The 24,110-nt window shown below is 40.6% G+C and overlaps 1 protein-coding gene across 2 annotated transcripts in view; it reads left to right on the top strand.

Moving 5' to 3' along the window:
- DDX3X (DEAD-box helicase 3 X-linked) overlaps nt 1-16,549 on the top strand; it is a 17,310-nt gene extending 761 nt beyond the window's left edge. Inside the window, exons 2-17 of one of the 2 annotated variants that reach the window (XM_042810076.1) lie at nt 1,557-1,614; nt 2,660-2,710; nt 6,518-6,641; nt 7,756-7,896; nt 7,982-8,081; nt 8,638-8,773; nt 9,233-9,318; nt 9,877-9,975; nt 10,050-10,210; nt 10,408-10,552; nt 10,645-10,789; nt 11,111-11,292; nt 11,380-11,497; nt 12,514-12,670; nt 13,546-13,670; nt 14,013-16,549. In XM_042810076.1, the coding sequence (XP_042666010.1) occupies nt 1,557-1,614; nt 2,660-2,710; nt 6,518-6,641; nt 7,756-7,896; nt 7,982-8,081; nt 8,638-8,773; nt 9,233-9,318; nt 9,877-9,975; nt 10,050-10,210; nt 10,408-10,552; nt 10,645-10,789; nt 11,111-11,292; nt 11,380-11,497; nt 12,514-12,670; nt 13,546-13,670; nt 14,013-14,095 (1,911 nt within the window). In that variant the 3' untranslated portion in view covers nt 14,096-16,549. Of the gene's footprint in view, nt 1-1,556; nt 1,615-2,659; nt 2,711-6,517; nt 6,642-7,755; nt 7,897-7,981; nt 8,082-8,637; nt 8,774-9,232; nt 9,319-9,876; nt 9,976-10,049; nt 10,211-10,407; nt 10,553-10,644; nt 10,790-11,110; nt 11,293-11,379; nt 11,498-12,513; nt 12,671-13,542; nt 13,671-14,012 lie in introns of both variants that reach the window. The other variant, XM_042810075.1, reaches the window with a different exon arrangement.
- Nucleotides 16,550-24,110: the final 7,561 nt, after the last annotated feature.

The raw sequence follows: 24,110 nt of genomic DNA, 5'->3' as shown, positions 1-24,110 counted from the left end.
TTCCTTTCCGCCCCCCCGCACCTGCGGGGCGGAGTCAGGCCACTGCCTGGAGCCGGGGGACGGATGGTTACCTAACTCTCAGGGAATGGGGGGGAGGGAGGGGGAGAGGAGACCGCGGCTCTGTAGCGGGGCCCCGAGCCTGCACGGAACGGCAGAAATAGCCCTCGGAGCCTGAAGGTTTCGGGCAGCCACGGCTCTGGGGCGAAGTAGGTCAGGGAGCCGGTCCTCTCCTCCCCCCCTTTTTTCACTCCCCCCCTTCCCCCCCCCCCCCCCCCCCACCCTTCGGGGATACAGCACGTGACGGGTGCCGGCAGCCGGATTAGTTGGGCGGGCTGCGGCTGCTCCCTGCTGCGCCGAAAATCCCAGCCCGCAGTGCCGGCTGCACCGCCGCACTGAGATGGCGGCCCCGGCCCTGCGCCATATCCCAGAGCCACCGCACTGTGAGGGGTGCGCGCCGGCCATCCTCTCATCTGCCCGCTTCTTCCTCCGTATACCCAGCGTTTGATTGTTAGTTGAATACCCCAGTAATATTTTTATCTCGTTTTAATGCTGGGATCGGCTAAAGAGCAGAAGTAGCTTTTAGAGAGAGCAATCCTAGGCTCTCCCCATCGGAGGATTTATTTCAAGAATCCGAATGACAGCACGCATAATAGAATCATACAATCATTGAGGTGGGAAAAATCCTCTTAAGATTACCTAGTCCAACCATCAGCCCGTCACTGCTGTGCTGGACATCTTGAAGGATGATGATTTGGATTAACTCCGATTGCATTGGAAGATGTGCAGTGCAGTTGGCCTCGCATAAAATTTAGCTTTTTTCAAACTTATTTCAGCACTGCTAATAAGTTCTGTGTTGTGCCGTGTATGTAAACAACTGCAGCAAGCTGCCACTTTGTTATGTCTGTGGATTGCCTTCTGCTGTTCTGAATGCACTTAAACACGTTTTGGTAGGCTGAAGGCTGCAAACAAAGCTTGCAGAAAGCAAATGAAAAGTTGTATTTGCCAAGAGTGAGGGTAGGAGGAAATGGCCTATTGTCCTGGGAGCAGAAACTGCTTCTTACATGAAGATGCTAGTGTCTTAGTGATGTTTATGCAATCAAAAAATGAATTCTACAAATGAAGAAGTACCAGTTGGGCACTTGAACGATTGTATTCGTGTTTCAGAAGGAACCCCAAAAAACCTGACCTCAGTCAGAATGCATTTCAATGGAATGCGAGACCGTTTTAGGTCCTTCTCAGCCCTCATTTAGTGCATTAAGCAAGTCAGCAGTACTTGATTTGGTAGGTGTAGTTTTCTGGCCTTGCTGGCTTTTTGGTGGGTGTTTATTGGTGACTTTGAGGACAACCGAGGATAATACTCAGTTCTACTGTTACTGTGGTATTGAATGTTACAGTATTGGTGGTTCTCCATTACAGGAGATGTAACAAAAATAAATTCCTTTGCAGCATTCACTTCTCAGAAATTTGCTCTTGATCTGTAAATAAGCTTTTTGCATCTTAGCATAAATTCATGATGTAACATGTTGATATTTACTCAGCTTTTTTGTTCTTTCCAGTTTTCTGGTCTAGACTTGAATTCCTCAGACTCCCAGAGTGAAGGAACCGCTACAAGCAGTAAGTACATGCAAGTTGTTAAAGCTTTCTAGTGTGCAGGGATTTTTAAAAACAGGGCTGGCTTTTGTACCTGCAAAAGTAGTCTTTTCATCAAGAGCTACAGACTTTGGGGAAATGCAAGGTGGCTACTAGTTACTTCCCTGCTTTAAAATTACACACTTCAAACAGGAACACTTAATTGCAGTGATTGTGTAAGTTGAGTGTTTTGATAGTGCTTGTAAGTACTGAACCAACTTGTGAGAATCCAGATTCCCATATTTTCTGTGGCCTCTGGTCAGACAGCTGAGGCCAGTAACTGTAGTAATAATTTGGTGACCTGGCTTAGCAAAACATTTAGCTAGTGTTGCTGCAGAGGTAAAAATTTTTAGTGGTTACCTGCTCTAGTTGAGATTTGTTAGGTAGAAACAATGCTATCTGGCGTGCCAAACAGACTGCAGTGTGTTAAGAGGAGAGAGAATCTTCAGGGAACTCCCACTAAGCACGTGCTTGCTACATTCTGTTTTATGCTGCTTAACAGTCCAGATGCTTCTGGATTGTAACTGAAGAACACTAATCAGAGGCAATTGCACGTGGCTTCTGGTTAGATCTAAGCTGAACTGAATGGGATGGTTAGATTCTAAGGGAACGAAAAATACTGGCAGTAATACTGTGAGTACCAGTGTTGAAGTGGTGTAGTGAACATCATAAGCTGCTCAAGTAGCCTGGAACTGTGTGAAGCCTTAGTTCTAGGAAAACAAACTAAGGGGTACTGTATGTTTGGAAAAGGCATGTCTGTATTATTTTTACAAAATGAAGCTAATTAAATGTGAGAATTTTACGTTTTCTGCTTTGGGTCCTCTGTGAGAAATGTATTCAAAAACTGTAGTTTAAAAATGCCTTTAAAGGCCTGAAAGCTTATGAGGCAAACTATGTTTCTTCCTTTGCAAAGGGAGTTTGTTGAAAAGGCTGTTATCCATAAAGCTACTAATACATAGCATTATATAGCAATATAGCTGCTGCTAGTATATAGCATTATCTTTAACATTGTCTATCTTTTGTCCTCCAGAAGGCAGATACATTCCTCCTCACTTAAGGAACAGGGAAGCTTCCAAACAGGGTATGTATGAGAAATAGCGGCAACTCTTGTAACTGATTGTTTGAGGCGTTAAAGGTTTTTGGCACTATTGTCAAAGTGACTCTGCAGGCTGCTCGACTGTTCTGCACAAAACACTGCAATTTCACTTCCTATTTTCAGTGTGCTGCTATTGGTTCCATCTCCAGGTGATGTTCTTAGCTTGAGTTTGGTGTTTGATAGGCAAAATGTCTTTGTTATTTTATCAAGCATGAAAGTGACAGAAGCAAGTTGAAGACTATTTGTCTACCAGTGTAACCATGGGTATAAAATACTAAATTTCTTTGGAAGTACCAGTTCTTATTCTATTGACTGTAATGTGAAACTTGAGTAACTAGTTACTGTGAGCAAATAGCACAATTTTGCGTCATAAATGGATGCTCTACGCGCGCACACACACACACGTTAGAGTGGGGATTCTGAGAAACAATTACAGGTGTTGCCTTATAATGGAAATCTACAAAAGTGGTTGCAAAAAGCAGGATGGAATGCTGGAGTATGAAACATGAAATGCTCGAACAGTGTTCTTGTACAGAAGGACTGCAGTGAAAAAGTCAAACTCTTTACTTTTAGGATAAAAGAGGATAAAGTGTTTCATGGAGTACTTCAGTGAAATAAATAATGACCTATTTTGGAGAAAGATTTCAGATTTTTCTAGTGGTCATTAGATAGAATGATAATGTATCGTGTAGATAACAGTTGCTAGAGGAAATGTTCTTTTAAATAGACTTTAGATAAACTGAAGTGTTGGACTATGCCATGAACTGAAAAAGTTGTAGAAATTCCACATAGCTTGAATTTTAAACCTTGTACTTTTAAAACAACGGACTTGGAAAGGTTTTCTTTATGGTGCAGGAGGTCTCTTCCTTGAAGGAGTGGGTAAGAGAGTATTGAAATATATGGTGATACTGTCTGAAGTTCCTCTGGAGATGCTTAATGACTAAAACAAATATTTTGCCACTTGAAGCAACAGATTAGAAATGTGAAGATGGAAAAAGGAACTTAGAATATTGAACAGGCATTAAATTGGCTTCAGGCACTCACTGATGCGAGCAGGCTGTGATGGGGCTGACTTAAGTGGAGAAGAGTACAGGGATGCTTTGGCAGCTTGGTTCTCTTGAAATTCTCAGTAACCTAGGTCTCAAATGTGAGCAGCATTGGAGGAAATCTCATAGATCAACCCAGGAGCAACTTTGGTTGCAAGAAAGGAGAAATAAAAATTCCGGGGAACACTGGATACGGAGGTATTTTCATTTTGCCTTGAGCAACGTGATATGTAAAGGCGTCCCTATTAAGAGCTGCTCTCAAAACAAAAACTTTGAAACAGAGGCTTTCTTGTTTCACTAGATATTTGAACTCTACTGTGTTCTCCTTTGAAGTAAGAGAAGTGTGAATGTTGCCCTTTGTATCTGAGTAACTACAAGATCATAGGATGTATTCATGGTGTAACTGGATTTTCTCATTCATTCCATTCATTTGATAGAATAGGCACTGAAATGTCACCTTGCAGAAAGGTAAAGAAGTCGTGAAACTCAGCTTGAACAAGCAGTGTGGTAAACTTAGTTATTACAGGATATCAACTTCCATTGGTACCGTGTTGCTTAGAAACTTCCTTGAAACTGTTCAGAGCTCTTTATCACTGGATTCCTGCTGACTCCTCGTGATGGGAAGTTCGTAATAGTGAAGTGGAGAAAACCAGTTTAGGGCTCGTGCGTTGTAGCAAAGTGTGTCATCCACACCAAGGGGTTGGCAGTAGAGCTGTTGCATGGCTTCAGGTCTGTAACGCAGTATTCAGTTGTATGCAACTAATGCAAGTTAACTACTTTGGGGAAAAAAAAAAAACCCAAACTTTTTCTGTATAATGGCTGTTGATTAAAAGTCCTTTGCAGCTTCTGAAAGGTGTTTGTACATGTTAGCAAGCAGCAGGAAGAGCATTCTTTGGATAGCAGTAGTATTTGACCATATAAGGAAAGTCTTGTATGCAGCCTTAGAAGTGTTCAGCCATATTTCGATGTCCCGGGAGAATTCACACAAGCTGTGCCCTCCTTAACTTTCACGAAAGCTTTAAAGTAATGCTGCATTCAGAGGAATTGTTAGTTTATCCTGTGTGCTGTTCCCTTAAGATGTGTTTTTGGAACAACTGGTCTGTAGTTTCTGGCGTGGGGTTCTCAGTTTCCTCTGTAGCTGATTATGGTGCGGTAATACAGAGAGGCTATTAATGTTGCACAATATACTTGTGGCTAAGTAAGAAGTTGCTTAAGGCAGTGGACTCAGTGATTTAAACATAACAGTTTTTTTCTTGCATGTGAAGAGCTGAGTGTCCTCTGGATTTAAAGAGGTATTGGCAGGGGAAGAAGGCTAAAAGATTTAGAGTATTTCTGTTCTAAAACTGGTCTGTTCCTTGTCTGTTAGGTAAGTTTTAGCATAATTATTCCGTAAACCTGAGGATGTGTCCCTGTGAGGTTGTGACACTGATAATGCCAGCTTTGTATCTGAGAGCAGGACAGCACAGAACTGCAGGAGATAATGTGTTCAAAATTTAGGCCACTTAGTGGCAATTCTGCTTTTCAGCAGTTCAAGCTATTGTACATAGAGCTCAAAATCAATAGCTTTGAATACTGACACATTTGGCTTTCAATTTTGCTTGGTAATACTGATGTTCTGTTGTATGGTGTTCTTGTTGAACATTCTTAAAGCTACACTTGGGTATTTGAAATCTGAGTTGATCTATAGTAGATCAAATGAAAAAAAAATGTTAAACTTCGTTCCTTTCGTAAAACTGATTGCTGCTTTGCATGACAGCTTTTCAAGTGGTGTAACCGTGAAAGTGTGACCTAAAATGCTGATGGAAGAATGAAAAGCAGTAGTTGCTATATAGGTGCACAAGCTGCAGAATTTCATTAGATGTTATTATCTCCTTGGGAGAAAGACAGGTTGTTTGGAATCTGCATAGAATTTTCTGTAGTAATTTTGCTGTCCCAGTTGCTTCTGTTGTGTGTGACATACATGTCTTCATTGTTTTTCTGCTGCAGAATTTGCGAAAGATTTTTTTTACTGGTAGGTTTACTTATTCTTTCTAAGTCCAGTCTCTGGTTGGATCTTATTTTCAAACTTGAAGGTTAAGCTTCTAGATCAATATTCTTGACATAAACTTTTTGCTTTAGTACCAGTGCTTCTGTTCATTTTCTGTCCCCTGAGTAAACACCACCAGGGGCCTGGTACATTCACAAAAATGAAATGTGCTGTGAAGAGCATGCGTTGAAGCTGTGGGGAAAACTAGGGTTGTAAACACTTGGTTGTTCCTGAGCTTTTTGTTCTGTTATAGTTGAGCTCCCTGCTTTCTGTTACTTAAACTATTGTCATCCCAAAAGCACTCATTAATGGGTTCAGTTTGTACCTATTTAGTATAAATAAGGCATCCAACTTTGTATAACCTCAGGCAATTCAGAATCCTCCAGTCATATTGGATTCCTCAGTTTGAAGTTATTCAAATGCATCATGACCTCTGTTGCCTTTATGACCCTCTTTCCAGAGGAAGACAAATACTAGCAGTGATGTATGTGCATTGTTTTAAAAGTACCATTTCTGCATTCATGAAGGTGCTTCAGCAAGTTTGCTTGGCAGTGAGAAATATGTGGGGCCTATTTGAGCAAGTCTTGTCTGTCTTTTTCTTTAAAGACTGACAGTACTGAAATGATGTAGATCTTCCAATGAAGGTTTACTGGACAGACATCTTTCTTACAGAAGCTTGGGCTGTGTAATATATGGCTTAAAATACTGTCTCTCTACTAGGTTTTGATAGCGGTGGCTGGAGTTCTAGCAGAGACAAGGATGCATACAGCAGCTTTGGTGCACGGTCCGACCGTGGAGCAAAATCAAGCTTCTTTGACCGTGGAAATGGATCAAGAGGAGGAAGGCAAGTGCTTATTTCTATAGGTGCTGAATTTCTGTTGCAGTTCCAGTGGTACATATGTAATGTTGCTGCTTAAAATGGAGTTCTAGGTGTGGATCCCCCTCCCATCTTTCTACATCATAGCTGTAGGAATTAAATGATGGGAATCTTGCATGTTGTAGAAGATGTGCCTTATAGCCAATCACCAGTCACTACTGCAATTCTCATGACTTCCTGACTTTCCATGTCATCAATGAAGTTTTAGATGGGTGGCTGCTACTACCAGAAATTCATTAAGAGCTGTTAGGAGCACATAAAATACATCAGAACTGACTTTTTTTTTCCATTTTTTTTTTTTTGTTGAAAAAGTGTAGTTAATAAACCTGGGTGAGACTCTTGCAGGTTCTCTACCTTACTTGATCAGTCTTACACACATCATGCGTTGTATGCACAAGTGTGGTGAGTGACCTTTGTCAACTAGTAAGGCTGACGGTGGTAGTCCTGCATCCAGACTTTTCTCAAACATGATTTACCAGGCCAAAATCTAAACAGTTGAGGTAAGGACTTTTTCCACCTTCTTTCTAAGTCAGTAACACAGGTGAGCTCATGCTTGGTAAAGTTGGGAATGTGACATGTTCATTAAGAGATTTAGTTTTCTAATGTGGTGGGAAGGAGTAGGGGAGCAAATTCAAGTTCTTTGGGGGAGCTGTTTGGGCTTGGAAGATGAATATAACAAACATGAGGCACTGTGAAAGGGGGGAGTACCAAGTAGCATCTCACAGGAGATTCATATGAAACTTCCTATGAAAGCAAAATAGAAAAACAGGAGTGAGAAACTTAAATGGAAAAAAGGCAGCTGCAATTCAAGTTGCGCTTAAAATACTGAGTGCTGGTTTAAGTTTCAATGTATTAAGCTAAAACTAAGCTAATAGGAACAAATTTTTCCTGTCTGTAATGCAGAATAATGTGACCTAGTCTTATAAGTAGTGCTAAAATAATTTTACTTCGTAGGTCAGTTTGAATATCTGATTATTGTGGTATGGTCATGTATGTAACATGCAGACCATATTCAGCTAGATTATAACTGCTTTGGTGTTTTGTTCCTGTGATGGTGGCCTAACAGTGGTGCTGTATTCAGGTATGAAGAGCGTGGAAGAGGTAGCGACTATGATAGGAGCGGCTTCGGTAGATTTGACCGTGGTGGAAATAGCCGTTGGTGTGACAAATCTGATGAAGATGACTGGTCAAAGCCTCTTCCCCCAAGTGAACGCCTGGAACAGTAAGTAGTGGATCTGCACAGCACAAGTGATAGTGCTAATTGATTCACCTAATAAATAAAACACTTTTTTTTCCCCTACTTTCAGAGAGCTCTTTTCAGGAAGCAATACTGGCATTAACTTTGAGAAATACGATGATATTCCTGTTGAAGCAACAGGCAGCAATTGTCCTCCACATATTGAAAGTGTAAGTTATTTTTGCCAAATTGAGATTTGTCTAATCTTTACAGTTTTGCATGTGAAACTTGATGTTTTGCTGTGTTTCCTTTGCTCCCTAAATGTAACATTGTCTTTCCTATGGCAGAGATTTTTTTTTCTTAGTAGAGGAGCTGTATATAATGAACTAAGACATAGGAGAGGTTATATAAAGTTAATGCCTGTGGCTTACTTAACTATATGATGTCTCTTTAACTAATAAACGTGTAAGTAGTGGAAGTGCTCAGAGGTGCTATTTTGCAGCACCTGTTTAAACATTGCCTTTAAGTGAGGTGTTAAGCATGGTATGGCTAATGTAGTTTGCATTTGAGGTTTAGTTGGCTTTTCAAGTATCACTTATGTGGCTGGACTGAGTTGGTACTATATTCCCAGTTAACTGATTCTTTAGTATCTGACCTTATAAGCAACTTCCATAGGAAGAAATAAAACCAAAGGTATTTTATAAAAAACTGCTTGGACTGAGTGGCTTGTTCAGGGAGAAATGAATGGTAGGGATCTCAGATTTAATCTTTTGCAATATTTTACAGTTCAGTGATGTTGATATGGGAGAAATTATTATGGGAAACATTGAGCTCACACGTTACACTCGTCCTACTCCAGTCCAGAAACATGCAATACCTATTATTAAAGAGAAGAGAGACTTGATGGCCTGTGCTCAGACAGGTAAGTTTGGAACTATTGCTTATTAGTCTCTGTCAACGAGAAGAGATTCTTGCATTCTTGAAGCTGCGGGCAAGGTTTCCTTAAGGCAATAAACTTATTATTTAGAATGTATAGCAATACTTCTTGGAAATTGTAAGCGTGGTCTTAGAGTTGTTTTACATGTATCTTGTTAGGCACATGTGTTACTGCATCCTTAGAGAGCTGTTAATACCCTAAATCACTTCAGCAGTGCTTATTGATTGATAGTCTTCTGTAGACAACTTTTCTGAACAACAGAAAAGTTTGTTTTTTTTTTTTTTTTTCTTCAGACAACTGGCTGAAAAATACACTCAAATGACTTGTGCATCTGTATACCTAGCAGAGATGATACTAGGAGTGTTTATGGTACAGGATTATGTCCAGTAGATAACAGTATGATAGCTTTAAAAATAACTAATAATACTAAATTGTATCTATTAGGGTCTGGGAAAACTGCTGCATTTCTTCTACCAATATTGAGCCAGATCTATGCAGATGGACCTGGTGATGCCTTGAGAGCTATGAAGGCAAGTATTTTATTACCTAGTCCTGAAGAAGCTGAGTCCAATATATGCATTTGCTTCATATGCTGATGTCTGCTACTGCAGTAGTCGAGCTCAAGTGTGTGTCATCATGAAGGGATGAAGGGAGTTTCTCACCTTTCAGAAGCCTTTTCTTGGGCATGGAGCAGCTTGTTACTTTTTCCTCAACCGAAGGGGAGAAACGAGATTTTTTTGGAGGACATTTATGAGTAGTTTCTTGCTACTGAGAGAATTGTTTAGTTGGACATGACATGTTTATATTGTAGGTTTTAAGATGAGGCAGTACATACCTTGTTTTCCATGGGCAGGCTTACTCTTAGTTGTAGGTGTTGATACAGGTTTTAGAGGACGAGCTTGTGCTGCAGTTACGCTGTTAACATATTAACCAAAAGTTTAATCTTAAAGCGCTGCAGCAGGGCAGTCAGATGCAGTGTGTAAAACAAGCTGATGCTCCGCTGTTTGCTTTGTTGTTAAGAGAAGCTCAGTGACAACAGGCAGTGTTTTAATTTGCCTTGTATCTGGGGGTTTTTCTTCCTCTTTTAGGAGAACGGAAGGTATGGACGCCGTAAGCAATATCCAATCTCACTGGTCTTGGCTCCAACTAGAGAACTGGCTGTGCAGATCTATGAGGAGGCCAGGAAGGTATGCCTAGGAGTTCATTAGGATAGGATAGCTCACGTATAGTTCTTCTTAAAACTGACTTGCTTGTTTTGTAGTTTGCATACCGTTCCAGAGTTCGTCCCTGTGTTGTGTATGGCGGTGCAGACATTGGGCAACAAATACGTGACTTAGAACGTGGGTGTCACTTGCTTGTAGCAACTCCAGGTCGACTGGTTGATATGATGGAGAGGGGAAAGATTGGACTGGATTTTTGCAAGTAAGTGAAGTGATTCAGTCCATAAACTAATGAGTTGCTGACATGAAACTGAATTCCTTTTGAAATCTAGAGATGATAACTCTTGATCTGGCATTCAAACTGTAAATGTCTGATTGAGAAATGTAGTCCAGTGTGTACAGTGTATATGTGTATATCATCTCTAAAATCATCTGAAAAAAGGCTTTTTATTACTTCAGATACCTAGTGCTTGATGAAGCTGATAGAATGCTCGACATGGGTTTCGAACCTCAGATTAGACGAATTGTTGAACAAGATACAATGCCGCCAAAGGGGGTTCGTCATACCATGATGTTCAGTGCTACTTTCCCCAAGGAAATCCAGGTACTTCATGGAAGTTGAAATGCCTTAACGCTTAGTCTGATCCTATCTCTGGAAAGGGGGAAAATGCTGATCTTTTGCCTTTCCCTCTTTAGATGCTTGCTCGTGACTTCCTTGATGAATATATCTTCCTGGCTGTTGGCAGAGTAGGTTCTACATCTGAGAATATCACACAGAAAGTGGTCTGGGTGGAAGAGTTGGACAAACGATCATTTCTGCTCGACCTGCTAAATGCCACAGGTAAATTACCAGTTTTAGATAAGTGAATAATGCCATTTAAGATGAGGCAAATCTGACAGCTCAAAATTATGTGAACTTGGATTGAGTAGGTAGATGGAGGAAAGTAGTACCTCTTTGTATTTCTTCAACAGGCAGTGAATGTCTTGCATTGGCTGAATGGTGGTTTTATGTTTTGATGAAAGCTCAGTAGTACAAAATAAGAAAGCAGGTCTGCAGTTTAGAGTAATTGGAAGCAGAGAAGTAAAGCTGCCTTTTTCCAGACTGTGACGTATTCATCTGTACAGCTCTTCTCTTTTAAACTTGTGATTTGTTTATTCTTAGGCAAGGATTCTTTGACTCTGGTGTTTGTGGAAACTAAAAAGGGAGCAGATGCTCTTGAGGACTTCCTCTACCATGAAGGATATGCTTGTACAAGTATACATGGAGATCGTTCTCAGAGAGACCGAGAAGAAGCACTCCATCAGTTCCGTTCGGGCAAGAGCCCAATTCTTGTAGCCACAGCCGTAAGTCCAGTTTTTGGAGTTTGAGTTAATAGGCATATTATCTCATTGACCTCAGCTCAGAAATTTTTTTTTTTTTACTCTTATTAGGTAGCAGCAAGAGGACTGGATATATCAAATGTAAAGCACGTCATAAACTTCGACTTGCCAAGTGACATTGAAGAATATGTGCACCGTATTGGTCGTACAGGCCGTGTAGGAAACCTTGGTATGTATAGGCATGTAGTACCTGATTTTTCTGGGTGTAGAGGTATTGGATAAATAGCAAATTGGGGCTGTGCAGAACTTGAAAGGAGCCCTTGTGCTTTCTGTGCCCAGACAGCATTGCTAGGAAACTGTGCAGTATGGAGTGCAGCTTTTTTTTTTTTTTTATTGGAATTCTGGAGGTGTTTTGCTGTTACTTACAACTGGAAGAATGAGTAAAGAGTACTTAATAGCTGAAACTGAAGCCTAAGCTATATACTAGCAGTCTGTTTCTAGCTTGGATCTGGAGAGTTTTATTCTTGCTCCTGCAGATTTCTACTGAGTTTCAAAAATTCCTACAAAAGGGAATATGAAGATGTATTGTACTTACACTTGTAGGAAAAGCTTGTCTGAAGCCTATTCTAACTTCCTGCTCTGTAAAACTATTTCTAGGGGATCACATCTATTATGCTTTCTTGAGGAAGGATGGGGTGAATGGTCTCTGAGCAGTTTTCTTGCAGTACTCTTTCTTGTGCTTACATAACTACATGAGATCTCAGCATATTTAGAATTCTAGTGTTCTTCACTTGCATTACTGTTAAACACAAAGTAAGTGCCACTGAAAACTAATGCTTGTGAAGTCAGGTGGCATTAAATAGTGTTTTGACGATACTTTATCTGTCAAATCATGCAGTGCTTCAGCAATATGTAATTTTTAACTGAGGTCTAGCCAATGTAGAAAGAAACCAGTTCTTTTCAGCCAGCTTGTTCTTGTGTTTTTTTTTTTTTTTTTTATACTGTTAAATGAAGATTTGATACCATAGGTAAAATATGTCTGTTTTCAGTGTGTGTCTGTCAGTAAATATGAGATTTGTGAATGACTGGAAAATGAACAGTTTCTGTTCAGATAATTCTAACACTCTTTGTTATTGAGTTTGAGAATGTGGTGAGTTTGTCACAGCCACAAGTGGAGTATGGAATGGGATGAAGTGCTGTGGTGTATCTACTTCATGTGGGGCTAAAATCTAATATGTACCTCAGGTCTTGCCACCTCGTTCTTCAATGAGAGAAATATAAACATCACCAAGGATTTACTTGATCTTCTTGTTGAGGCTAAGCAAGAAGTTCCATCTTGGCTGGAAAACATGGCTTACGAACAGCATCACAAAGGAGGTGGCAGCCGTGGGCGATCTAAGAGGTAATGTTGAGGGTTCTGACTAAAGGTGGATTTTAATGACTTGTGAAGGGCAGTTCTATCTAAAAGCAGTTAATTTTTGGGGAGTACACAAGCCAATGCACTCCGGTGTCCTCTTCACCCAAAGGTTACAGCTCAATGCCTGCGATGTACTGTAACTTTTTTCTTCTAAGCTAGTGGCTAGATAGTGCTAACAGCTGCTAGCAGAAATAGCTCTACAACTCACTGGAAGCATTTAAATACTTGAGAGAAGTTCTTAAATGCATGAGCCGCAGTTGTGCTTGAGCACCTGCTGAGAGGCTAGGGAGATGGTAGTGCTTGTTTATTAACATTAAAAAAAGTAAAAAGTAATGTGCAGATGTGAGAACACTTGTGAAATAGTTTTGCTACAGGGAGCTGAAACGTCTCCTATAAATGGGAGCAAATGGCTTTAAAATAATAAGGACAGGGAACCATCACATTTTCTTTCAATTTAGTTAGTGTGAGTAGACCTTGTGAATTTTAGTAGTTTTTCATCAGAATCATGCTTAGAAGTTGGTTGTCCTTTTCTACAACAGAGAAAATGGGCTTGAATGAATCACTGAAACGATCACTTAGAAACCCTATGGAACAGAGGTTGTACTGAATTAAATCAGAGTAGGTCCCGATAAAGTAATTCATAGTGTAACATGACAAGTTGAACACGAACAGTAAATTTTCCTTTGCTACATTGAATGTCCTTTCTAGATAGCATTGGGGTGCTCATTAAGAAGAACATGGGAATCATCATTTGCACTGATTGTTGGACAACTATAACCTGAGTTGAAGAAATCTTGTGCTTGAGCTTACAGTGCTTAAATATCACTGACAAAAGCATTTTTTATTCCTTTGTTAAGCAGTAGGTTTAGTGGAGGATTTGGTGCCAGAGACTACCGAACAAGCAGCGGTGCTGGCAGCAGCAGCTTTAACAGCAGTCGATCAACCAGCAGCCGTAGTGGAGGAAGTGGCAGCAGAGGATTTGGAGGTAAGAAAAAGAGGGCAGATGTGACTGGCAGCTACAAAACAAGGCTTTAGGATAGTTGATATGGTAGTGCTTCTGGAAGTTATGCAGGTAATTGCAGTAAATATTAGAGGTCGTCTGGTATGTTGTATGTGAAGTTCATCATCCTATTGGGGCTGTATTAACACAAGTTATATGTATCTGTTTGTTTGCAATCTGTTTTGATTACATGTAGCAAAGCTTCTGGGGTGGGTTTCTTTAATAGATAGTGGATGTCTTGTTTGTGCCCTGGGCTGTTTTCTGTTGTAAAGGTGCAAGTTACCTTTAGCAGGTTGATTAAGCATCACTTTCTCTTGCCTTTCATAGGTGGTGGTTATGGAGGCTTCTACAACAGCGATGGATATGGAGGAAACTATAACTCCCAGGGGGTTGACTGGTGGGGCAACTGAATCTGCTTGCAGCAGATAACCTACCAAACAAGCTAATATGGAAACCACATGTAACTTAGCCAGACTATACCTTGTGTAGCTTCAAGAACTCGCAGTACATTACCAGCTGTGATTCTCCACTGAAATTTTTTTTAAGGGAGCTCAAGGTCACAAGATGGAAACAAAGGAACAAGTAGCCCTATCTTGAAGGTGGTTTTGAAGACTCTATTGCTGTAGTCAGGATTAACTCCCCTCCCACCCATCCCCACCCAGAAACTGCATTTATAATTTTGTGACTGAGGATCATTTGTTTGTTAATGTACTGTGCCTTTAACTTTAGACAACTTTTATTTTGATGTCCTGTTGGCTCAGTAATGCTCAAGATATCAATTGTTTAGACAAAATAAAAATTACTGAACTTGGGCTAAAATCAAACCTTGGCACACAGGTGTGATACAACTTAAACAGGAATCACTGATTCATCCATAATATTACAAAGAAAAACTTATGCGGTAGCCTGCATTAGGGCTTTTGGTATCTGCAGATTTGAAAAATAAAAACATCTTGAAGCATATCAATGCAATTAGTTTCTAATGTGGCAAAACTGTACTAAGTTAAAGTTCTGATTTGCTCACTCTATCCTGGATAGGTACTTAGAACCTGATAGCCTTTAATAAGCCATTCCAGTCATGATGAGATGATGTATGGATACATGCATACATTAAAAGCACTGTTTTTGAAGTTAATGCAAGTAAATACAGCAATTCCTTTTTCAATATTTAGGCAGATCATCAATGTGAGCTAGCCAAACGTGGGCAGAATATTACAGGGAACGTTTAAAGGTCTGATAACTTGAAATAGTTTTTAGGAGAATTCATCTATTTAGACTTTTTAAAAATGCCTGCCATATGAAATTGAAATGGTAGAATGGCTGACCATGGCAGTGATTGGTCCTCCTTAAGGGCCTGACTGAATTTTTGGTCTAATAACGCATGCTAGTGTTGATGTTTTTTGGTCAAGAGGGTATGAACAGGAAGAATTATGCAGCAGGCTTTATTTTAATGCAGATTCACATTACTCTGTTCAAGCTGCGTGGAGATGTTAAACTGGCTTACTGTAGACTTTGTAAAATGGCTCCAGAAGAGTAACAAACAAACCTGAGATCACAGAGGTTGGAAATGTACATAAACTGCACAAGGTTTCAATTCTGCTATTGAAGTGCAGTTTTAGTCAGTTTTAGTTGCATAGGTTTCCATTGTATTTATAGTCTGTTTATGCTAAATCTGGCCAAAGATAAGTATTGTCCACCAGAAAAATGCCTAAGCCACTTGGAATTTCTGTGCTAACTTTGTGGCCAGAGCAGTTAACAACTCTAATCTACAGTGGCGTAGGAAAAAGGCAAAAATCTCCTAAAGTGCAATAGATTTTTTCAAGTGTATTGTGCCTTGTTCAAAAACTTTTATTAAGTAGGTGCACTTGACAGTATTGAGGTCATTTGTTATGGTGCTATTTCAAGTCTAGGTTTAGGCCCTTGTACATTTTGCCCATAACTTTTTACAAAATACTTCTTTTATTGCACATTCAGAGAATTTTATATATGTCTTGTGTGCGTGTCTTTAACTTCCAATCTTATTTTGTCTCTTGGAGATTGAACGCAGCTTGTTTAAGGAGAAGGAAATAGATTCTAAAACTTATTTGGGACCATGGGAATGATAGCTGGGAAGAAAACTATTTGCACACGACAGATTTCTAGATACTTTTTGCTGCTAGTTTTGTGTAATATTTATTGAACATTTTTGACAAATATTTATTTTTGTAAGCCTAAAAGTGATTCTTTGAAAGTTTAAAGAAACTTGACCAAAAGACAGTACAAAAACACTGGCACTTGAATGTTGAATGTCACCGTATGCGTGAAATTATATATTTCGGGGTAGTGTGAGCTTTTAATGTTTAAGTCATATTAAACTCTTAAGTCAAATTAAGCAGACCCGGCATTGGCAGTATAGCCATAACTTTCTGATAGTAAACAAAAATTGGCAACTTAAAATTAAACATGCCAAGGTTTTGATACACTTGTCTTAAGATATTAATGAAACACTTCTAAACACTGATGTGAAGTGTCCAGATTCTCAGATGTTTGTTGCGTGAGTTTTGTTTAGTTGTGTGTTTTTTTGTTTTTTTTTTTTTTCAGTGAATGTCTGGCACATTGCAATCCTCAAACATGTGGTTATCTTTGTTGTATTGGCGTAATCAGTGACTTGTGCATTTTAGCAAGTTTTATCAGCCAGCAATACTTTCAGTTCAGTTACAAGGATTCAAAACAATATGCAAGAATGGATTTAAACTTGCTGAATGTGAAAATTTGAATTTCAAGTCACTGTAGGTTTAGAATTGCTTATTGTATTAGTTTAGATGCTAGCACTGCATGTGCTGTGCATATTCTTGATTTTATTAAAATAAAAAAGTTGAACTGCATAGTCTATTCATTTGTGAAGCGTCACTCTTCTGGTTTATGAGATGTAGCTCGAGCAGTCTCATGCACGTGCTAATCTGCAAGCAGGTGAATATAGTGTGGTACATGTCAGCGTGCTTATCAAATGGGAGCTGAACCCAGGGTTACTGCTATGGTAGCAAGCATAGAATCACCTGTGCCTAGCAGTGCTGGATGCTTGTTCAAGTCTTCTAAAGAAGTTGAAGTGGGTGCAGGACAGATCAGATTTCCCTTCCTTTAGAGTAACAAGTTCAATTGGAATGAATGAAATTTGATTGAAGTTTATGCACGGACTTCAGTTCTTCAGCCATAGGTATTCGGACCTCATTCTGTGGTTGTGTTGCATCTTAAGAGAGATATCAGTGAGTGACGCCCTTTACAAGCTAGTTGCTTGCTGGCCTTGTTGAGAATAAGTGTGCAGTTGTGTAGGAAAGTTGCTATATGTACTGGGTCACGGTTGGACAGTGGTAACTTACCCACCTTCCCTCCAGAGTCAGTGCCTTCATAAGGTAGCAGAACCAGACCTGTGCTTGTTGCCTTAGCTTTAGAAAATTGAAGCATGGGATTATGAGCCATGAGTAGGCTGGAGTGAGCTTGTGTGCTGGGATAACCATGGGGAGGCAGTGAAAGGAATAGTTTCACATGTTCAAGTCCATACTCATCTGTTGTAGAAACAACTCTAAATGCTGTACTCAAATGACTTCTTTCTCAGCAGGAATCTACTTAAGAGAGAGTGAAAGTAAATCTACAGATCCACAGTTTGGGTTGAGGAGTGGTCCCTCAATTAGTCAAGGTGTGATGTGTACCTGTAGTCCTGTATCCATAAATGCCCATCTGCAAGTCTTCCTTGCCTTGTGAAACACTGCTTAGTAAACCACGAGTGCTTTGAAGTATTGAAGTACCATGAAGGAGACAGCTGTGTTTATCTGCATTGCTTGCTCGTGGCTCACTGTTTTGAACACACTGAGCGTGGACCACACTAAATTTACCTGCTTTAGACTTGCACTAATTACCAACTTCATCCTGCAGGGCTTTGTCCCTGGATGTGCAGCATGCACTTGCCTTCCAAAAGCTCTAACCTGGCAGTTATTTCTCCCCTTATTTATTATTAGTTAGAGTCATAGGAATTCCATGCCATAGTTAGGACATAACTGAAGCATATTGTAGTTGGACGTAGTGCATAGGATGTGCAAGCTGAGCCTCAAGCGTAGAGGTTTGTGTTCATTGTTTGAGGTTGAGGCTTGTTCAAAGTGACTGTTACTGCAGGCAGTAAGGGCATGGTGGAATTTACTTGGGTGACTGAGGAGCACAGTGGAGCAGCCTTTAGGCCAGACATACATAAACAATGCTCTGGACCAGGGAACATACAAATTAGTGGTAATGGTTACTGTAAAGTAGGGGGAAGTCTGGTATGTGAGAACTGAATATTTCTGTCAAAACAGGAAACTTTAAAACTTCAAGACTGAAAGTGAAGAAGGCAATTTCCCTCTAGTGCCATGAGGCTGAAACTAGATATCTGGGAAATGGCAGGTATGAGTGTTAGGATGCTGGTACGTTTGGAACATCTTCCCACAGAGATGGGAAATTGTGCCTTACTGGTTCTGGTGTAGTGAGCCCTGCAGTTTTGATGCTTTTGTGTGATAACTGGAAAAGAGGATTGATGGGGAAGGAGCTGTGAAATTAAATGGTGAGAGTTACTCATTTGAGTATTCTTGTTTTCCCTTAGTGAGGTTTCTGTGGCTGTGGTGGTGGATAGAAGGTGGGTTTAGAGTAATGTCATAGCATGGAACTTTATTATAGGTTAGGAGAGCACAGGGGTTAGTAGAGGACTTTTTGAGGATTAGAGGATTAGTTTCATCAGGTGCTAGTGTGAGGTCTAGGCAACAACTATGTACAGAGAAGACTTGAACAAGCAGTACGTTGCTGAGGATCTCATCGTGGCCAGCAAAAGTTGCACTGTGTACTTCATTAAAGTTGTGTGTCTGTAGCCTGCTGACTTTGTGAATCCTCCCATCAAGTGCAGTGTTCACTGTTGCTCATATTGGTCAGTGTGTTTGTAAAAATAACCTGTGGCTCTCTACTGCAGTATTGAATTACAAAGCTTGAGTGTTAGCTCATCCTTTGGAGGAGGAGAACAAACAAGAAGTCTGTAGTTTCGCTATTCTGTTGTGTGTCCGCTTGAGTGAACCCATTGTACGATCGCGCAAGTCAACTCACAGGACAATTGTAACTGAATTATTTCTGAGGGGAAGGTTGCCAAGGCTATAGAGACAACAAAGTTATGCATGAAACACCTGTCTGGAAATGTACCAGAACTCTGGTTCTACCAGCCTCCTAGTTGTTTACTTGCTTTTGTTGAAGAAACCTTCATACACAGCATTGCTCGTACGTAACAACTCCTGTAAGTAGTCCTCAGAAAGTCATTGGTGTAAAAATCCTTAGTTTGCAGAAATGTTGTGAAATAAGGAGCGACTGTGGGAGTGGAGGGGCAGGTGCTGATCTCTGATGATAAAACCAAAGGAATGGCATGGAGCTGTATCAGGAGGGTCAGAGAGTGTTAGGGAAAAGGTTCTTCACCAGAGGGTGGCAGGCGTAGCCCCAAGTGCTGGAGTTCGAGGAGTGTTTGAGCAGTGCTCTCAAATGTAGGACTTGAATTTTGAGTGCTGGCTTTGTTGTGCAGTCTCTTCTAACTGTTCTGTGATTCTAGCTGGAGTAACTTGCTGAGTGTTAACAAGACAGACCTGGAGCAGAGTCGAGGTTAGGAAAAGTCTGAGCCTCTGTTGATTTTGTTTACTTCATCTACCAGAAGCTGGTGGCTCTGAAGAGAGAACATTGGTTCTTTTTTGATATTATTTAGGGAAGGTGTGGAAAGACTGTCAGTGCTATGGATCTCCTTAAGTCTTGGCAATCTGTTCAGGATAAGGTTGGATGGAAATTCAATTGTGTATTTAATTGTAAAAGGCACTGTTCCTCTGCAAATAAGCAATTAAAATCCTGCTCTAAACTTAAGATTTTGCCAAGAACAGATCTGCTATTAATCCTGCCATTTCAGTAGAGATTTACCATGTATATCATCTGAATTTGTTAGCAGAGAAATACGGCTGCTAAATGAATTACTTTGTTCAAATAAGTGTTCAAGCAGCATGTTCAGAGCACAGAGTACGCCGTGCTGAACCTTATTAATAACTCACAGGTTTCGGTACAGTGACAGTAGCAACATACGTGGTATGAATGAAAACTTTGTTCTCGTTGCTGTTTTGTGCAAGCTAGATTTTTCAGAGGAACTGTTTATCATTCTTCCAGGGGCAAACGCTGGTAGGCCAGGAATACTGATTTCATAGGGAAGGCTGAAGTACAATCTGGCGTAAACTGGTAGAAATCTGTTGGTGCTATGTAATTCAATATACTCAGTATAGAAACTGCAAGTGAGTTTCAGAGCTTCTTCAGTAGTGAGAGGGCTCATCTAATTTCCTTGAGTAGGTGTCTTAGTGGGGAAGAAGAGTGGTGATAAACTTGAGGGAGTAGTGAGAACAAGGGTTACACAAAGCCCTAAGACAGCTGACAACTTTTCTGAGCCGCACAGCTGATCTTGGATCAGTCACGTCATCATGCTGCAAGTGTTCTTGTGTCTTATTCATCTGAACAGTGTAAGATGTGAACTTTTTTCAGGCACGGACTGCAGCATCCCATCTCATCTGGGACTTCTAATCTCAACTTACTGAGAGCATGAGACTCTTCAGTGTATATTCCTTGATAATAAGAAAATTTGATTTCTGACAGCATTTCTTAGTTACTTTTTATTTCTAGTTCAATTACTATTGCTAACTGTTTTCTATCTCCTTTTAAGTTCTTGCTCTCTGTACCTACTTCTCACGGTACTTGAAATCTCAGTTGTTCACCTGGTTGAAAGCATTTCTTAAGAAGTAGAGGAACCAGATGTTTAAAAAGGGCTATTTACAAAGAAGGAATGACCAGAAACTGTGTGGACAAACAGTTGTGATCAAAGTACTGCCTGTGTGCTGAGCTTAGTGAGAGATGAGATTCAAGTCATAGGAAATGTTCTCTGAAGAAGTGCAAAACACTCAAAAGGACTAGCTTATGGAAAGAGAGTACTTAGTTATTGATCTTTTCCAACTCTCTCATTTTTGTCTGTGTACGAAGAAGATAAGGATTCTCTGGTAGGAATGACTTTATACTTAGGCTTTCAGTTGCACAAGTCTAAGAATATTATGGGAACACGTAGTTGAAAGCTTGCTTGAGTCTTCCATCTTCCTTTCCAAAGAATGATACATCCTTTCCTCCCTGTCCCTTTTAACAGCTGAGAAATCTGCTAATTAGACTGCTGTGGAATTGCAACATACTTTATGGATGAAATGCAGTAATTCCCAAAGGGAACTCCGGAACTCTGCTACATGCCCACTTCACAGAGATAAATGATAGCCCCACCCAGCCGCAAATGTTCTGTGCTGCCTCTCACAAGTCTCAGCATGCTTTCAGAAAAGGAGGTCACTGTTACCAGGAAATAGACACCAAGCAGCCAAGCAAGAGGCCAGTGCTGCAGTCAGAAATAGAACCCAGAAGCCCCAAGTGTCAGTGCTCTCTTCTGAGAAAGACCCTACCTGTGCTCTTGTGCAAACAGCAACTTCCCTTCATAGTAACCTGGGGAACTGGGAGCAGCATGGGGCACTCTGCCTTAGCATGGGAACTAACAGGCTGCAGCTATAGCTCTTCTCTTCAAAGTGTATCATTCTTTTAGTAGCAGCTCCCTGGGAATCAAAGTTCCCCATACAAGTTTTAGTTTTTATGTGATCTTTAAGGTTTAAGAGGTACTTACTGCTGGTCTGGTCTTCATTTTAGCACTAGGGCAATGCAGCCTTACTTGAGATGATAGGTCCCTTGCTGTTATACTCTGAGTGGTTCTGAAAGGAGGCAATCATGAATTTGAGATGTGCTTGGCGGGAACCACTTGTGAAATTGGGGCAGATTTCACAGTAAATACTGGAATACAAGACAGCACTCCCATGACTTGTAGCACTTAACGAGTTGTGCTCTGATGCACTGCTAGATTTTCTGGCATGGGCCATGCTACAGGATTGTGACCGCTTGTGGACAAGGCTGTGGGTAGCGTACCGTATGCAGGTTCACCCCCAACCTCATGTTCAGTTCCTTCAGCTACTGGCACTGAACTGAAGGTGAAACACATCAGAGGAGCCCTCTAAGAGGAGAGTAGATGAAAATTTGTAAATAATTACATAGATAACATAGAATGTGCTTAGAAATAAGGAACAAGTTTCCAAGCGGATGATTTAATTGGAGATCCATATTTCTATGTCACAGAGTCTTCTGGCTACCCTGGTTGGTAAGTGTTTTTTCCTGCTATCAATCACCTGATGCTTTGTGATGAAGGATTAATTCTGTGCTCGATCTCATCTCCACCAGCTTTAGATGGGCTGCTTCGTTTCTAACCATGAAGTCAGGGACTAGGAGCGATTTATTGCTGCATATTTGTGCCATTTGTCCTGCTGTCTTAAATCCACTGTTTTCCTTCAGTCTTCCTACTAAGCTCAGAAACCTACACCTACCTCTGAGACCCAAAAATCTGCCCTCATCCTTTTGAACCATGAAAAGCCTTTTTTATCCTGAACTCTTAGCCGCCATTGCAACCTCAGTGTGGTTTGAATATTTTCAGACCTACTTCCTCAGAAGTCAGAAACTTTATACCACTGTTTTCCTTCAAGTTCCTGCTCCCAGAGGCCTATTTTTTTTCTGTATATCATACAGCTTCAAGTGGGCTTGAGCTCAAGCTGTGAAGGGCTCCTTTTGGGTACAGACTGTAGCTGCTGTGCTCTTCAGGGTAACCAATCCATGTCTCCAAATGAGGAGTTGGTAGGGCTGCTCAGACAGGACCTTGTAAGTAATAGGTTCTGAGTTACAAGATGATTGCTTCTGAAGGTTTTTCTCTGCAAAATTATTACTTCAGGTTATTTAAACAGCCCCTGAAGGCCCTTGAGCTCTTTTAGCCCAGAGCAGTAGCTAGTAGAACCGGATAAGGCTATAAAATTTGTACACAGTCCTCAGAAGCAGCTTTATGAACTACTCAGCGTGTGACTTCTTAGCAGTTCAGGAGAAGGTGTAATATTTTTAGTATTGTCAGAATACCAGAATGCAATAACTGAATAACCTCCAAAATGAGGAAAAACATAGTTTATGATGATAGGTTTAATTTTCTTCATTCAGAGCATGCTGTATTTTTTAAATTAGAGCTGGGTTGGATGTATTTTTCCTTTTTTTTTTTTTTTTTTTTTTTTTTTGTGGAATCTTTCAACTTCAACACTTTTCCTCCATGCCAGTACAAAGCATATCATCTAAGTAAGTGGCACGTTTGGGTTGTTTGATAACTTCAGGCTCTCTTTCATACTTCTCACTTTATTAAAAATCGCATTAAAATGGCTTTCCTTTCTAAATCCAATTCTCAAAATACACTGTTCTTAAAGAATGCCATTGGTTGACATTTTGAATTCATTTCCACAGTGATGTCTTTCAAATGTCGTGTGGTTTTTTTTCCAAGAACCAAAGCTTTTTGACAATCATGAAACAGTTTTGCTGAAAACTTTCTGACCAGCTATAACCATTTTGTTTGATTTTGTATGTTCATTTTGTGAAGTTGCCACCAGTATATGAAAGCACGGCCTCAGCAGACAATGTGTTCAAGTGTATGTGTTATAAAGGATAGCTAGGTTATAGCCCCAAGCTGCTATCAAAAAACTTATGTTGGGTTTTTGAGAACAAAAGAAGACACTTAAACTACAAGTTCATGTTGTGTTTTTGTGTACTATACAGAGATGATTCTGGTCAGGTCTTTAGTGATATACTATCTTGGTTAATCCTCTAGCAAATGACTTTCCAAGTATGGAGGAGACAGGCCAGGCAATCTTTCCAAAGCATCCTAGCTCTTAGCGTACCTTCACCCTTCGCTACGAGAAAGAAAGACATTGAGGCCCTGGAATGTGTCCAGAGAAGGGCAGTGAAACTAGTGAGGGATTTGGAGCACAAGTCCTATGAGGGAGCTGGGATTGTTTAGTCTGGAGGAGGCTCAAGGGAGACCTCATTGCACTCTACAACTTCCTGAAGGGAGGCTGTGATGAGGAGGGTTTGGCCTCTTCTCCCAGGAAACAAACAGGACCTGAGGAGATAGCCACAAATTGTGCCAGAGGAGATTTAGATTAGACATAAGGAAAAACTTCTCTCAGAGCGTGGTCAGGCACTGGAATGGCTGCCCAGGGAGGTGGTGCAGTCGCCATCCCCGGCAGTGTTCAAGAGGCGCCTGGATGAGGAGCTACGAGACATGGTTCAGTGGCCTGTGGTAGCAATGGTGATGGGAGGGCAGTTGGACTAGATGATCCTGCAGGTCGTTTCCAACCTTGTGATTCTCTGATTCTATGATTTGTTGCTGTTTTCTTGAAAGGAAGTTCAGTACTGATGCCACCTCTGAAGAAAGCTGAGCAGAGCACCTCTGGAATTGTTTCTTCTTTTGTGTTGCCATGG

The sequence above is a fragment of the Centrocercus urophasianus genome, unplaced genomic scaffold (genome assembly GCF_019232065.1).
Source record: "Centrocercus urophasianus isolate 14NV4802_14NV808 unplaced genomic scaffold, USGS_Curo_1.0 seq_12, whole genome shotgun sequence".
NCBI classification, from domain to species: Eukaryota; Metazoa; Chordata; class Aves; order Galliformes; family Phasianidae; genus Centrocercus; species Centrocercus urophasianus.
Note: the sequence above shows the minus strand (reverse complement) of the source record. Positions and strands in the feature narration are given on the sequence as shown.